At 41.2% G+C, this 15722-nt stretch overlaps 2 protein-coding genes across 2 annotated transcripts; both read right to left on the reverse strand.

Annotated features, from left to right (window-relative positions):
- Positions 1–1850: 1850 nt before the first annotated feature.
- LOC310878984 (kelch domain-containing protein 3-like) lies at positions 1851–2843 on the reverse strand (the record flags this gene model as incomplete). Its single annotated transcript, XM_083793399.1, has 1 exon — positions 1851–2843. The coding sequence occupies one exon, from the start codon at positions 2841–2843 to the stop codon at positions 1851–1853; it is 993 nt and encodes a 330-aa protein (XP_083649525.1).
- Positions 2844–10273: 7430 nt separating this feature from the next.
- On the reverse strand, positions 10274–11251 carry LOC310878986 (kelch domain-containing protein 3-like; the record flags this gene model as incomplete). Its single annotated transcript, XM_083793402.1, has 2 exons — positions 10274–10413; positions 10609–11251. The coding sequence occupies 2 exons, from the start codon at positions 11249–11251 to the stop codon at positions 10274–10276; spliced, it is 783 nt and encodes a 260-aa protein (XP_083649528.1).
- Between the last annotated feature and the right edge of the window lie 4471 nt (positions 11252–15722).

Below are 15722 nucleotides of genomic sequence, written 5' to 3' on the forward strand. Positions count from 1 at the left end.
ATTTCAATTAGAGCAACTACACATGCAAATGTTGCTTTATAATGTCCAGAACTTTAGGCCCAGTTTGCATAGTTTAAGTTTTGGACTGATTCAATCGTATTGTTGGCGTGCGTGCGTGAGAGTGTCTGATTCAGCTTAGCTACAGTATGTGTGCTAAACTGCTAATAACACAAGGTGGATTGACTGGATTCGAACGTGCACATGTCAATGTGCGTGCTAGTGCTATAGAGATGTTATCCATAGCCCCCTCCCGCTCATAAAACACAGTGTGTGTGGAATCTGTGGATAGACTGATGGACACTAAATGAAAGTCCTTTATTAGTTTGCAGTATGTTCTGCCGTTGTCTCTCTGTGTGTGTGTGTGTGTGTGTGTGTGTGTGTGTGTGTGTGTGTGTGTGTGTGTGTGTGTGCAGTGTCTGTCATTCACAGAGAGATGTTTGAGAGAAGGCAAAAGCTTAACCCTAACATAAATATCTTTTCATACAACTTTATATTCTGTATTTACCTCTAACTACTACTACTGACAATGACGATAACAAATATATATACATAACCAAATACACTCAGAGTATAAACAGGAACCCCACATATCTTCTTAGTTTTTATTTTTGTTTTCTGGGAGGGAATTGATGATGATATATTGGGTGTAGTGGACTCAGTATTATATATTACTTACTGGCTCTCTCAGAAGAGTACTGGGCAAGTCTAGCCACAGGAGTAGTTAATGATGCATGAACTATACTCCCATATCATTAACTGTGATATTTCATTTCACTGCTTTGGCTTCATTGATTGTTGTTTTGAAGTCAGATTAAAAATGAACAACATTAATTATTTATGTATTAAGAAATAATTACAGACAGACCTTTTATATTGATCTTGGGAAATTCAGTTGCCATTGTAGGACCGTCAGTCTGTCTGTCTGTCTGTCTGTCTACCAATGAAAAGTATTAAGAGATAATGTGGTGACAATGTACACACAATGATAGATTATGATGACTGTGTGTGTGTGCGTGAGAGAAGTTGTATTAACACTTATCTTGTTGTACCACAAGGTGTAAGGTTTTCCTTACAAATTATAAATTCTGTACTTTGCTTAGAAACAATCGTATGGATTGGAAAATGGTATAGTATAGACATTTCTGCCATTCGGGGCCCTGGCTAGCGCATTAGAACACTATATAAGTGTCCTTTCTATAATACAAATTAACTCTGCATTTTACACAATAGTAGTCACATTGTTGAAGAAAAACCCTTCACTCACAGATGCAAGGTGGCAAAAAATCTACATGTTGCAATGCGACTTTTTGTGAGCTAATAGATTGTCAATTACCACTATTCGTCTTACGGCAAAATATTATATATGACTTAATTTTCTTTGTCAGGTATATGTGGACATCTATATACTGACACTAAAGTATCATTTTGCCTGTGTTGACAGTGATGGTGAAATTGGTGATGGAACATTTTATATAACAGACTATTTTGATGCCAATACTGCACATTTTTTATTCAAGGGTTTTACACTCTTGTCTTGATTAAGTATACAATCTGAGTACCCAAATATGTTGATGAGTGACGTCGTCGCCCATGAATGCAGAGTTCTGCTCTAGTTTAGTGATAAATGTACAGTAGTGAACCCCCCCCCCCCCCCCTATGTAAAACTATTTTTTCTAGTTGTCTTCCTCATCTTCTAAAAAGCCATCATCTTTCTCTTCATCGTCTTTCTCTTCATCATCGTCTCATAATGATATTCTATATGCTTGGACTGCGATGCCACTTTCTATTGTTTTATGTATTGTTGTTTTATTGATTTTAGTAGTTTGACTTAGAGGGTTATGTTAATTCCTTCAGTTGCTTTTGGTAGTCATGGCTGCAAGTTCCCACCTGATGTTGTGCGGGAGTTCCGACTGCTCCAGCCCATATTGAATAACTGCTAGCTTGCATAACGTCTTCAGACTACTACCTAAGTCTAAGATGTACAGGTCACCTTTAAAGAGGATGACACAATCTCCCACCATGCAACAGCACATAATAGGTGTCCAACACGGTCGTTTCCCTTTGGGCTCAACCTTCTTCCAGGTGAAGGTCTCTGGACTGAATTTCCACAGATCCTTTAAGTCCTGTCTCCAGCCACGGCCACCACATATATACAGCTCTCCACTGTAGGAAAATGCTGAATGACCCCAGCGTCTTTCTGGAAGATGCTGTGGAGAAGGTGAGTTCAGCCAGCAGTTGGTCTCCGTGTCAAACACTCTGATATTGTTGTCCTGCTGTCTTGGGCCCCCAAATACAAACATCTTTGTCCCGATGATGGTGGCTGAGTGCCATGCTGAAGCAGGTGCTGGAGTGCCTCTGGTGGTGTCAATTAAAGACCAGATCATTGTGGTGGTGTCCAACTTGTAGATGTCATTTGTGATATGATGTGATGTGATGTGATGTCCAGTGAGCTGCGTCCATCCTCCATAGATATACATGGCCTTCCCCAAAACACAAGCCGAGTGACCATCCCTCGCCTCTGGAACAGTCCCGGAAACCTCGGGCTTGAACCACACGTGGGTCTCAACATCAAATGCATACATTATGTTACAGTAAGGATCTCCCCAAATGTAGATGACATCTTCTATCAGCACAGCGTGGCCCAAGCGCCTGCAGTTCCTCTCAGGGGGACATTCTCCTCTTCCTGTTGTCATCGGAGGCAACGTCGTCCAGCACAAAGACACTGTGTTAAAGACGTGGACGTCAATCTGAGCCATGTCACCGTAATGGACTCCAAACGAGTACACCCTGTGGCCGACCGTCACGGCAGTGTGACCGTCTCTCTTTGGCCCTTTCAGATGCATCGTCCAGCAGAACATGTCTCACACCGTCCAGGACCCTCCGTGAACTGATCTACAGCAGTGATGGAAAAAGTACTCACATTTTTCTACTTGAGCAAAAGTATCAATACTGCAATGTAGGACTAGTTTGTTACAAGTAAAAGTCTGGAATTAAAAATGTACTTGAGTAAAAGTACAAAAGTATCTGCATCAAAATGTACTTTAAGCGCTAAAAGTGAAAGTACTCATATTGCATGTCACCAGTTCAAAATGTGTACAAAATCGTTTGAAAATAGCCGATCTATCGCAACGCATTGTGAGCTTGTAGATCTGCTATTTTCAAATGGCCGTATAGTGATTAATGTATGTTTTCTAATCAAATTTTAAATCTACAAAGTAACTAGTAACAAGTTTTCAAATTATTGTAGTGGAGTAAAAAGTAAAAATGTTGTCTCTGAGATGTAGTGGAGTGCTTCTTCCTAACTCAAGGAGTGAATGTTGTACATGTAAAATTAAACACTTAGTACCCAATAGTGAAAATTGTAGATCTACAATGTGTTGTATACATAGATCTGCTATTTTCACTATATTATAGAAAATGGCTGGAATATCTGTTCATTAAAATATCAACGTATTTATACACCAATTCTGTTCTTTGTGTGCATGCGTGTGTGAGATAATCAAATTGAGTACAATAATCAAATGAACAAGAACATAAGAATCATATCACCCAAATATATAAAAAATAAAAACAGATTAGTTACCCTTTGAATCTTTCCTTTCCTTTTCTTATCCTTCTACCTTCTGTCTTTTGTCACAGAGAGGCGTACGAACTTAAGACCCCAATAATACAAGGGACTGCATGGGGTATTTATCCATAAACTTGCCTATTACTATGTTGGAGGCTTTCTCTAATCTACAGTTCTTACCTGTATAATCTGAGTCCTAAACTGCACTCACAATGGAGTTTGTCCAGAGGCAGGGAGTTCTTCTGACAGCTAAAACTACACTACATACAGAGTAGATGTCCTTCTTCAATGTTGAAAAGGTCCATTTCTAGCTCTGCCAATTGCAACTTCCTCTGCACCTACCTCTCAACCTATCCTAGCACTCACCCCCCCCACCCCCCTCATAAGGCAACTATTTCCCCACCCAGGACGATGTTAATATTGGTACTACAGGAAGCTAGCTCATCGTCCTGTAAGTTTCAAGTTACTTCCTCTTTCTAACTGAAAGCTCCCCCTATTAGATGCTACAGCTAATTGGGCATTTTCAAATAAATTACTAATTTACAAATCTGTCAGGATTCATGAATCACTTTCAATTCTTACCATAGGGCAGGAGCCTATCTCCTGTTTCTGTAGCGTGAGGCAGCTTGATGTACAAGTACACCCCCTGGACATGACGCTAGTATGTCGCAGGGACTTACACCCCAATCCAACCCTTCAATCTCAGTGTCAAGCAGGGAGGCATTTGGTCTCTCTTTTAGAGTCTTTGGTATGACCCGGCCAGGGATCGAACCCCAACCTCCCAGTCTCAGGGCGGACACTCCAACCACAAGGCCACTGAGCTGGTTGGGTATAGTGGACTCAGTATTATATATTACTTACTGGCTCTCTAAGAAGAGTACTGTATGCTGAGCGACTGGGCAAGTCTAGCCACAGAAGTAGTTAATTAATGATGCATGAACTATTCTCCCATATCATTAACTCACTGTGATATTTCATTTCACTACTAGGGCTTCATTGTTTGTTGTTTTGAAGTCAGATTAAAAAAAATTAACAACATTATTTATTTATTAAGAAATAATTACAGACAGACCTTTTATTGATCTTGGGAAATTCAGTTGCCATTGCAGGACCGCAGTATGTATGTATTTGTGACGTGTGGCCGACTCAGTCACAAGAAACTATTAAATAAAGTGCACTGTTTTAAAGTGCAGGTGCATATTCACTATGAACTCAATACACATTGTAGCCAACTATGCCACCCTTTGATTAAAACAACAGAGTAAAGGGAACTCTGACACTCGTCATTCAAGGTCAACACAGGTTCGAGTTTAAAACCAGGTAAAAGAGCATAAAATAGCTAAAACACAGGGAAGGACTGAATACTGAAACAGGATGTTGGGGGGTTATAAAAAGGATAAGGAACTTTATTGCGCTAATACAGGGGGCACTCTAAAATGATACAGTTACCGGTATATATAAATGCCCTACGCCTAAAATCCCTATAAAATCCTAAATAACTAACTAAACTCAATTCTAAAAATAAACACTTGACCAAAATAAACAAAACAACTTTAAAATACGGTTTCTGAAAAGAGTCAAAGAAGACTTTGACCGTTGGTCTTTGCTCAACTTATCCTTGGTTGCAAGAGTTAACACTGTTAAGATGAACATTCTCCCTCGATTCTTATACTTGTTCCAATGTATCCCCCTCTTTCTCCCCCTGACCTTCTTTAGTAAATTAGATAGTATGATCTCTGAATTCATTTGGAACAAGAAGGTGCCGAGGTTGCGTAAGCAGTACCTACAGAGGCCCAAATCTCTTGGGGGAATGGCTCTGCCTAACTTTAGATTTTACTACTGGGCCTCCAACATTAGGATTTTCCAATATTGGATCTTATATGAAATAGCAGAACCCCCTCCAACGTGGTTAGCTATGGAGGCAAACTCGGCTGGTCCAGTGTCACTGAAGGCTTTAACATACTCTCCCATTCTCTCCTCAACCGCCCTGTACACTAAAAATACTATTGTTAAAAAGACTCTAAAAATATGGATCCAATTTAGACGCCATTTCGGATTGCACTCACTCTCTATTAATGCCCCAATAGCAGCCAATCATATTTTCCATCCCTCTTTGATAGATGGTGCCTTCTCAACCTGGAAAAGTCTTGGGATTTATACTTTCAAGGACTTGTATATGGAGAAGGTCTTTGCATCCTTTCAGCAACTCTCATTTGAATATACGCTTCCCAAACAGAACTTTTTTAGATATTTACAGGTCCGTAGTTTTGTTCAGAAAATATTTCCCACGTTTCCAAATTTACCTAATGACTCTGTTATAGACACCCTTCTGACTCTGTTGCCAACCTTGAAGGGTGCGATCTCATGTATTTATGATGAGATTTGTTGTTTGCACCCAGAGTCTTTGGATTCATTAAAGGCTCGTTGGGAGGTGGATATTGGAGAGGAGATAACTGAGGAGGTTTGGGATACAATTCTACATCGGGTACATGGGTCCTCTATTTGTGCGAGGCATGCTCTTATTCAATGTAAATTACTACACCGTGTCTACTACACCAAGGCCAGGTTGTCTAGAATATATAACGATGTGTCTCCTGAGTGTGATAGATGTCGGCAGGCTCCCGCAGACCTCATCCATACGTTCTGGCTCTGCCCTTCTCTGCACAAATATTGGACCGATATCTTTAATTCCTTATCAAAGATAGTCGGGCAAAGAGTGGAGCCCACACCTTTGGGGGCCCTGTTTGGTGTTTTTCCCTCAATACAGTCGCTCTCCAAACCAGAGAGGGATGTTTTGGCCTTTGTCACTTTGTTAGCGAGGAGACTAATTCTGACCAACTGGAAATCGCCCACTTCCCCTTCTCACACTCATTGGGTTAGGGACACCTTGTACTGTGTAAAACTGGAGAAGATTAGACACTCCTTGAATGGTTCTTCCGATAGGTTTGGGAGGATATGGGGTCCATTCTTTCAATTCATTCAGGATTTGAATCCATCTCTGCTTGGGGATGAGTGAGGTCTGCTGGACTTTTGTTTTAAAAGTAGCTTAATATACTGTGATTGGATTGTATGGATTGTATTGTATTGGATTATGGATGTATCATGTACCTATGTTTATTTTTATATAGGATGTTGTGTACTGTTGTTTTGTCTGTTACTGATCTTGTATTTAAGGTTTGTTTGTCTTGTTTTCTGTTGTCCTTTTTCTTTGGGGTGAAAATTCAATGTGTTTACTCTTTTATGTCATACTTGTGGGGTTTATTTAAGAGAAGCTGTTAATGTTAATTATTCTTTTTCAAACTATCTCAATAATGCTTCTGTGAAAAAAACCAATAAACAAATACGGTTTCTCACAATGTGCAAATCTGCAATTGTGCAACAAAAGCAAGGAGCAGCGCGGGGACAGTCAAAGGTTGAATTCATCCGTTTCTTCTACTCTTCTGGTCACTGAAGCACAAGAGCACTGGGCACAGTTCACCCGTTTCACAATGTCCTACTTTAACCCATTCTGACCTGAGATCAGATTCATACCAGGTTTCCACTGGACACACACTGGTCTGATTAACCCATTCTGACCTGAGATCAGATTCTAAAAATGTCAGTCGTTCTTCAAATTTAAAAAAATAGCAGACCTACAAGCTCGTATCGCGCCACTCGGTGGCGCGATATGAGCTTGTAGATCTGCTATTTTTCAATAGCTAAAGCATAACATGATGCCGACACCAAAATGGGTGCCCGGTCAGAATGGGTCGATGATCTTAACGTCTACACGTCGGCAACACTACAAATCGGGTACTTACAGACAAGCCCAGGTGTTAACCTGAGCCCTTCTGTGATTATGGCATGGTAGTGCTGCGGCCCATCTGCTGCCTTCCATATCTCGTCTCTGGGCAGCCCCTCCACGGCAAGGGCGCACACTGGGGGTCGTGGTCGTGGCACTTATAGTGTCGAGGACATGGCTACCACTGGCCCCCCCCCCCCATGGGGGTCGTGGTCGTGGCGCTTAAAGCCCTTCTCTGGTCGACGACATGGCTACCACTGGCCCCCGGCTGCGTCCTGGCTCCCAGTCCTTCTCCTCTCCTGTGTTCTCTCTTCTGCCAGCCCAAATATATAGGCCTCTTGATTACCGGCCCCACCCATGCCCAGGTGCAGGTCATTAGTCACTCGGTCCTTGATGCGATGGGTCGTTAGGGAGTCAGTGGAAAGATACGTTTACAAAATCATGAAACACTCAAACACAAATAAATAAGCAAAACAATAAAGTACAAATCACTCAAAAATAATCCCACTCTACAGCATGCAAAATTATAAAACACAGCAAATCATGAAAATAACATAAACCAAAACACACATCTAGATTTCCACCGGCTCACAAATTGTCTGTCTGTCTGTCTGTCTGTCTGTCTGTCTGTCTGTCTACCAATGAAAAGTATTAATAAGAGATAATGTGGTGACAATGTACACAATGATAGATTATGATGACTGTGTGCGTGCGTGCGTGTGCGTGAGAGAAGTTTTATTAACACTTATCTTGTTGTACCACAAGGTGCAGGGAGTAAGCATGCTGTGCTTAAATGTATCTATATTTTCCTTACAAATGATACATTCTGTACTTTGCTTGCTTAGAAACAATCGTATATAAATTGAAAATTGTATAGTATAGACATTTCTGCCATTCGGGGCCCTGGCTAGTGCATTAGAACACTTCATTTTTAATGTGTCCTTTCTATAATACAAATTAACTCTGCATTTTACACAATAGTATAGTCACATTGTTGAAGAAAAACCCTTCACTCACAGATGCAAGTAGCCCTCCAAGCAGAACCCAAATGCTACTGAAGTTTCTGACATTTGTTCGACTCAGTGCATTGGGTCCTGTTCCTCGTCGTCCATGCCACCTGATTAAAACATTTACTGGCTCTGTTTACATGTTAAAACGCCTCCCCGCGGCATGTGACGCCATTATTTTCCTTGAGTTATTCTGAATTCGGTAACTTTAAGTAGCTATACATCCCGGTGCGAATATCTCCTGTGGCGCGGAAGCCGTTAAGTATTTTTAATATATGTTTGCCCGATTTGGAAGCTTGGATTCTTCTTGTTTATTGACACCTCATTGTACCGCCTATCTGGCTAGCTAGTGGCGCTATAGCTATGACACAGCAGATCAGAGGCAGGGACGTAGCCTCACAAGCCAACCGCACACCGGGAGGCGGTACAATAAACGGTAAACAAACAAGAAGAAATAAAGCGACCAAATCGGTCAAACAAAGATTAAAAATACTTAACGGCTTCCGCGCCACAGGAGATATTCGCACCGGGATGTATAGCTACTTAAAGTTACCGAATTCAGAATAACTCAAGGAAAATAATGGCGTCACATGCCGCGGGTCCTATTTTAGAGAGAATCTCCACATCCGCATTTAGGAATTTCCATACGAAAATACACTAGCGAGCAGGGACCCAACGTAAAACTAAACAAAATATCAAAAAAGTTTTACGTAGGGTCCCGAAAGGGGCTAAGATGCAAGGTGGCTAAAATTGTTAATAGCCATCATTGACTGGGATAGGGCCAGATAAAAGGACCCATGCAGAGTTTTAGTGCAAATCATTTAAATTATGGCAACTACACCTGCAAATGTTTCTTAATGTTCATAACTTTGGGCCCAACTTGCCCAAGAAAATAAAACCGAAGTAAGTGTGTGTGTGTGTGTGTGTGTGTGTGTGTGTGTGTGTGTGTGTGTGTGAGAGAGAGTTATTTTGGGTATTCTATATTGTATTTCTCAGTGTAAGAAACGTTTTGTATGTCTGGCAATGAGTAATGCCAGAACATGTACAGTAATTTGTAGTTGGCCAAGGAGAAACCTATGTGGATATATGCCTTCAATCTTCTATTTGTGTTCTGATGCACATCAGTGCTTTCTTAATCGTTGCCACATGTGCGTAAGAAGATGTATTTCCAGCTTGTGAAACAGTTTGAAGGTGAAACATACAGTAGTACATTAAATACACTTTGTGTAATTGTGCAGATGTGTATCTGAGACTGAGTGCACCTCCACCTCTCTCCTCCCACATGAAGCAAAGCCCCAAAATACCACACATACAGGAGAGGAGTTGGGAAAAAGCCAAAGCAGGCATTGTTCTGCTTATCCTCTACTTGTCATATTTGCACCTTGCATGTCATCCCTATATTTTGGGCATGTCATTAAACTTTCCTCAATTTTCGGAGAATTTGCATAAAATGTCTCAAACATGTCAATTAAAAAAATCTACATGTCGCAATGCGACTTTTTGTGAGCTAATAGATTGTCAACTACCACTATTCGTCTTACGGCAAAATATTATATATGACTTTATTTTCTTTGTCAGATATGTTTACATCTATAATATACTGACTAAAGTATCATTTTGCCTGTGTTGACAGTGATGGTGAAATTGGTGATGGAACAAGAATCAAGTACATTTTATATAACAGACTATTTTGATGCCAATACTGCACATTTTTAATTCAGGGTTTTACACTCTTGATTAAGTATACAATCTGAGTACCCAAATATGTTGATGAGTGACGTCGTCGCCCATGAATGCAGAGTTCTGCTCTAGTTTAGTGATAAATGTACAGTAGTGAAAGAAGACACTTTCTATTGATTTATGTATTCTTGTTTTATTGATTTTAGTAGTTTGACTTAGAGGGTTATGTTAATTCCTTCAGTTGCTTTTGGTAGTCATGGCTGCAAGTTCCCACCTGATGTTGTGCGGGAGTTCCGACTGCTCCAGCCCATATTGAATAACTGCTAGCTTGCATAACGTCTTCAGACTACTACCTAAGTCTAAGATGTACAGGTCACCTTTAAAGAGGATGACACAATCTCCCACAATGCAACAGCACATACTAGGTGTCCAACACGGTCGTTTCCCTTTGGGCTCAACCTTCTTCCAGGTGAAGGTCTCTGGACTGAATTTCCACAGATCCTTTAAGTCCTGTCTCCAGCCACGGCCACCACATATATACAGCTCTCCACTGTAGGCAAATGCTGAATGACCCCAGCGTCTTTCTGGAAGATGCTGTGGAGAAGGCGAGTTCAGCCAGCAGTTGGTCTCCGTGTCAAACACTCTGATATTGTTGTCCTGCTGTCTTGGGCCCCCAAATACAAACATCTTTGTCCCGATGATGGTGGCTGAGTGCCATGCTGAAGCAGGTGCTGGAGTGCCTCTGGTGGTGTCAATTAAAGACCAGATCATTGTGGTGGTGTCCAACTTGTAGATGTCATTTGTGCGTCCAGTGAGCTGCGTCCATCCTCCATAGATAATAATGGCCTTCCCCAAAACACAAGCCGAGTGACCATCCCTCGCCTCTGGAACAGTCCCTGAAACCTCTGGCTTGAACCACACGTGGGTCTCAACATCAAACGCATAAATTATGTTACAGTAAGGATCTCCCCAAATGTAGATGACATCTTCTATCAGCACAGTGTGGCCCAAACGCCTGAAGTTCCTCCCAGGGGGACATTCTCCTCTTCCGGTTGTCATCGGAGGCAACGTCGTCCAGCACAAAGACACTGTGTTAAAGACGTGGACCTCAATCTGAGCCATGCCACCGTAATGGACGTAATCTCCAAACGAGTACACCCTGTGGCCGACCGTCACGGCAGTGTGACCGTCTCTCTTTGGCCCTTTCAGATGCATCGTCCAGCAGAACATGTCTCACACCGTCCAGGACCCTCCGTGAACTGATCTACAGCAGTGATGGAAAAAGTACTGAATTTTTTTTACTTGAGCAAAAGTATCAATACTGCAACTACTAAGTAAAAGTCCGGAATTACAAATTTACTTGTTTAAAAGTACAAAAGTATCGGCATCAAAATATACTTTAAGCGCTAAACGTGAAAGTAGTCATATTGCATGTCACCAGTTCAAAATGTGTACAAAATCGTTTGAAAATAGCCGATCTATCGCAACGCATTGTGAGCTTGTAGATCTGCTATTTTCAAATGGTCGAAATGTTTTTAGGGCTGAAGTTATTAATGTATGTTTTAAAATCTACAAAGTAACTAGTAACAAGTTTTCAAATTATTGTAGTGGAGTAAAAAGTAAAAATGTCTCTGAGATGTAGTGGAGTGCTTCTTCCTAACTCAAGGAGTGAATGTTGTACATGTAAAATTAAACACTTAGTACCCAATAGTGAAAATTGTAGATCTACAATGTGTATACATAGATCTGCTATTTTCACTATATTATAGAATATGGCTGGAATATCTGTTCATTAAAATATCAACGTATTTATACACCAATTCTGTTCTTTGTGTGCATGCGTGTGTGAGATAATCAAATTGAGTACAATAATCAAATGAACAAGAACATAAGAATCATATCACCCAAATATATTTAAAAAAAACAGATTAGTTACCCTTTGAATCTTTCCTTTTCTTATCCTTCTACCTTCTGTCTTTTGTCACAGAGAGGCGTACGAACTTAAGACCCCAATAATACAAGGGACTGCATGGGGTATTTATCCATAAACTTGCCTATTACTATGTTGGAGGCTTTCTCTAATCTACAGTTCTTACCTGTATAATCTGAGTCCTAAACTGCACTCACAATGGAGTTTGTCCAGAGGCAGGGAGTTCTTCTGACAGCTAAAACTACACTACATACAGAGTAGATGTCCTTCAATGTTGAAAAGGTCCATTTCTAGCTCTGCCAATTGCAACTTCCTCTGCACCTACCTCTCAACCTATCCTAGCACTCACCCCCCCACCCCCCTCATAAGGCAACTATTTCCCCACCCAGGACGATGTTAATATTGGTACTACAGGAAGCTAGCTCATCGTCCTGTAAGTTTCAAGTTACTTCCTCTTTCTAACTGATTCATGAATCACTTTCAATTCTTACCATAGGGCAGGAGCCTATCTCCTGTTTCTGTAGCGTGAGGCAGCTTGATGTACAAGTACACCCCCTGGACATGACGCTAGTATGTCGCAGGGACTTACACCCCAATCCAACCCTTCAATCTCAGTGTCAAGCAGGGAGGCATTTGGTCCCATTTTTAGAGTCTTTGGTATGACCCGGCCGGGGATCGAACCCCAACCTCCCAGTCTCAGGGCGGACACTCCAACCACAAGGCCACTGAGCTGGTTGGGTATAGTGGACTCAGTATTATATATTACTTACTGGCTCTCTAAGAAGAGTACTGTATGCTGAGCGACTGGGCAAGTCTAGCCACAGAAGTAGTTAATTAATGATGCATGAACTATTCTCCCATATCATTAACTCACTGTGATATTTCATTTCACTACTAGGGCTTCATTGTTTGTTGTTTTGAAGTCAGATTAAAAAAATGAACAACATTATTTATTTATTAAGAAATAATTACAGACAGACCTTTTATTGATCTTGGGAAATTCAGTTGCCATTGCAGGACCGCAGTATGTATGTATTTGTGACGTGTGGCCGACTCAGTCACAAGAAACTATTAAATAAAGTGCACTGTTTTAAAGTGCAGGTGCATATTCACTATGAACTCAATACACATTGTAGCCAACTATGCCACCCTTTGATTAAAACAACAGAGTAAAGGGAACTCTGACACTCGTCATTCAAGGTCAACACAGGTTCGAGTTTAAAACCAGGTAAAAGAGCATAAAATAGCTAAAACACAGGGAAGGACTGAATACTGAAACAGGATGTTGGGGGGTTATAAAAAGGATAAGGAACTTTATTGCGCTAATACAGGGGGCACTCTAAAATGATACAGTTACCGGTATATTAAACAACGCCCTACGCCTAAAATCCCTATAAAATCCTAAATAACTAACTAAACTCAATTCTAAAAATAAACACTTGACCAAAATAAACAAAACAACTTTAAAATACGGTTTCTCACAATGTGCAAATCCGCAATTGTGCAACAAAAGCAAGGAGCAGCGTGGGGACAGTCAAAGGTTGAAATCATCCGTTTCTTCTACTCTTCTGGCCACTGAAGCACAAGAGCACTGGGCACAGTTCATCCGTTTCACAATGTCCTACTTTAACCCATTCTGACCTGAGATCAGATTCATACCAGGTTTCCACTGGACACACACTGGTCTGATTAACCCATTCTGACCTGAGATCAGATTCTAAAAATGTCAGTCGTTCTTCAAATTTAAAAAAATAGCAGACCTACAAGCTCGTATCGCGCCACTCGGTGGCGCGATATGAGCTTGTAGATCTGCTATTTTTCAATAGCTAAAGCATAACATGATGCCGACACCAAAATGGGTGCCCGGTCAGAATGGGTCGATGATCTTAACGTCTACACGTCGGATTATGGCATGGTAGTGCTGCGGCCCATCTGCTGCCTTCCATATCTCGTCTCTGGGCAGCCCCTCCACGGCAAGGGCGCACACTGGGGGTCGTGGTCGTGGCACTTATAGTGTCGAGGACATGGCTACCACTGCCCCCCCCCCCATGGGGGTCGTGGTCGTGGCGCTTAAAGCCCTTCTCTGGTCGACGACATGGCTACCACTGGCCCCCGGCTGCGTCCTGGCTCCCAGTCCTTCTCCTCTCCTGTGTTCTCTCTTCTGCCAGCCCAAATATATAGGCCTCTTGATTACCGGCCCCACCCATGCCCAGGTGCAGGTCATTAGTCACTCGGTCCTTGATGCGATGGGTCGTTAGGGAGTCAGTGGAAAGATACGTTTACAAAATCATGAAACACTCAAACACAAATAAATAAGCAAAACAATAAAGTACAAATCACTCAAAAATAATCCCACTCTACAGCATGCAAAATTATAAAACACAGCAAATCATGAAAATAACATAAACCAAAACACACATCTAGATTTCCACCGGCTCACAAATTGTCTGTCTGTCTGTCTGTCTGTCTGTCTGTCTGTCTGTCTGTCTGTCTGTCTGTCTGTCTGTCTGTCTGTCTGTCTGTCTGTCTGTCTGTCTGTCCGTCTGTCTGTCTGTCTGTCTACCAATGAAAAGTATTAATAAGAGATAATGTGGTGACAATGTACACAATGATAGATTATGATGACTGCGTGCGTGTGCGTGAGAGAAGTTTTATTAACACTTATCTTGTTGTACCACAAGGTGCAGGGAGTAAACATGCTGTGCTTAAATGTATCTATATTTTCCTTACAAATGATAAATTCTGTACTTTGCTTGCTTAGAAACAATCGTATATAAATTGAAAATTGTATAGTATAGACATTTCTGCCATTCGGGGCCCTGGCTAGTGCATTAGAACACTTCATTTTTAATGTGTCCTTTCTATAATACAAATTAACTCTGCATTTTACACAATAGTATAGTCACATTGTTGAAGAAAAACCCTTCACTCACAGATGCAAGGTGGCTAAAATTGTTAATAGCCATCATTGACTGGGATAGAGCCAGATAAAAGGACCCATGCAGAGTTTTAGTGCAAATCATTTAAATTATGGCAACTACACCTGCAAATGTTTCTTAATGTTCAGAACTTTGGGCCCAACTTGCCCAAGAAAATAAAACCGAAGTGTGTGTGTGTGTGTGTGTGTGTGTGTGTGTGTGTGTGTGTGTGTGTGTGTGTGTGTGTGTGTGTGTGTGTGTGTGTGTGTGTGTGTGTGTGTGTGTGTGTGTGTGTGTGTGTGTGTGTGTGAGAGAGAGAGTTATTTTGGGTATTCTATATTGTATTTCTCAGTGTATGAAACGTTTTGTATGTCTGGCAATGAGTAATGCCAGAACATGTACAGTAATTTGTAGTTGGCCAAGGAGAAACCTATGTGGATATATGCCTTCAATCTTCTATTTGTGTTCTGATGCACATCAGTTCTTTCTTAATCGTTGCCACATGTGCGTAAGAAGATGTATTTCCAGCTTGTGAAACAGTTTGAAGGTGAAACATACAGTAGTACATTAAATACACTTTGTGTAATTGTGCAGATGTGTATCTGAGACTGAGTGCACCTCCACCTCTCTCCTCCCACATGAAGCAAACCCCCAAAATACCACACATACAGGAGAGGAGTTGGGAAAAAGCCAAAGCAGGCATTGTTCTGCTTATCCTCTACTTGTCATATTTGCACCCTGCATGTCATCCCTATATTTTGGGCATGTCATTAAACTTTCCTCAATTTTCGGAGAATTTGCATAAAATGTCTCAAACATGTCAATTAAAAAAATCTAC

The sequence above is a fragment of the Protomyctophum parallelum genome, assembly GCF_964188405.1.
Source record: "Protomyctophum parallelum genome assembly, chromosome: 21".
NCBI lineage: Eukaryota > Metazoa > Chordata > Actinopteri > Myctophiformes > Myctophidae > Protomyctophum > Protomyctophum parallelum.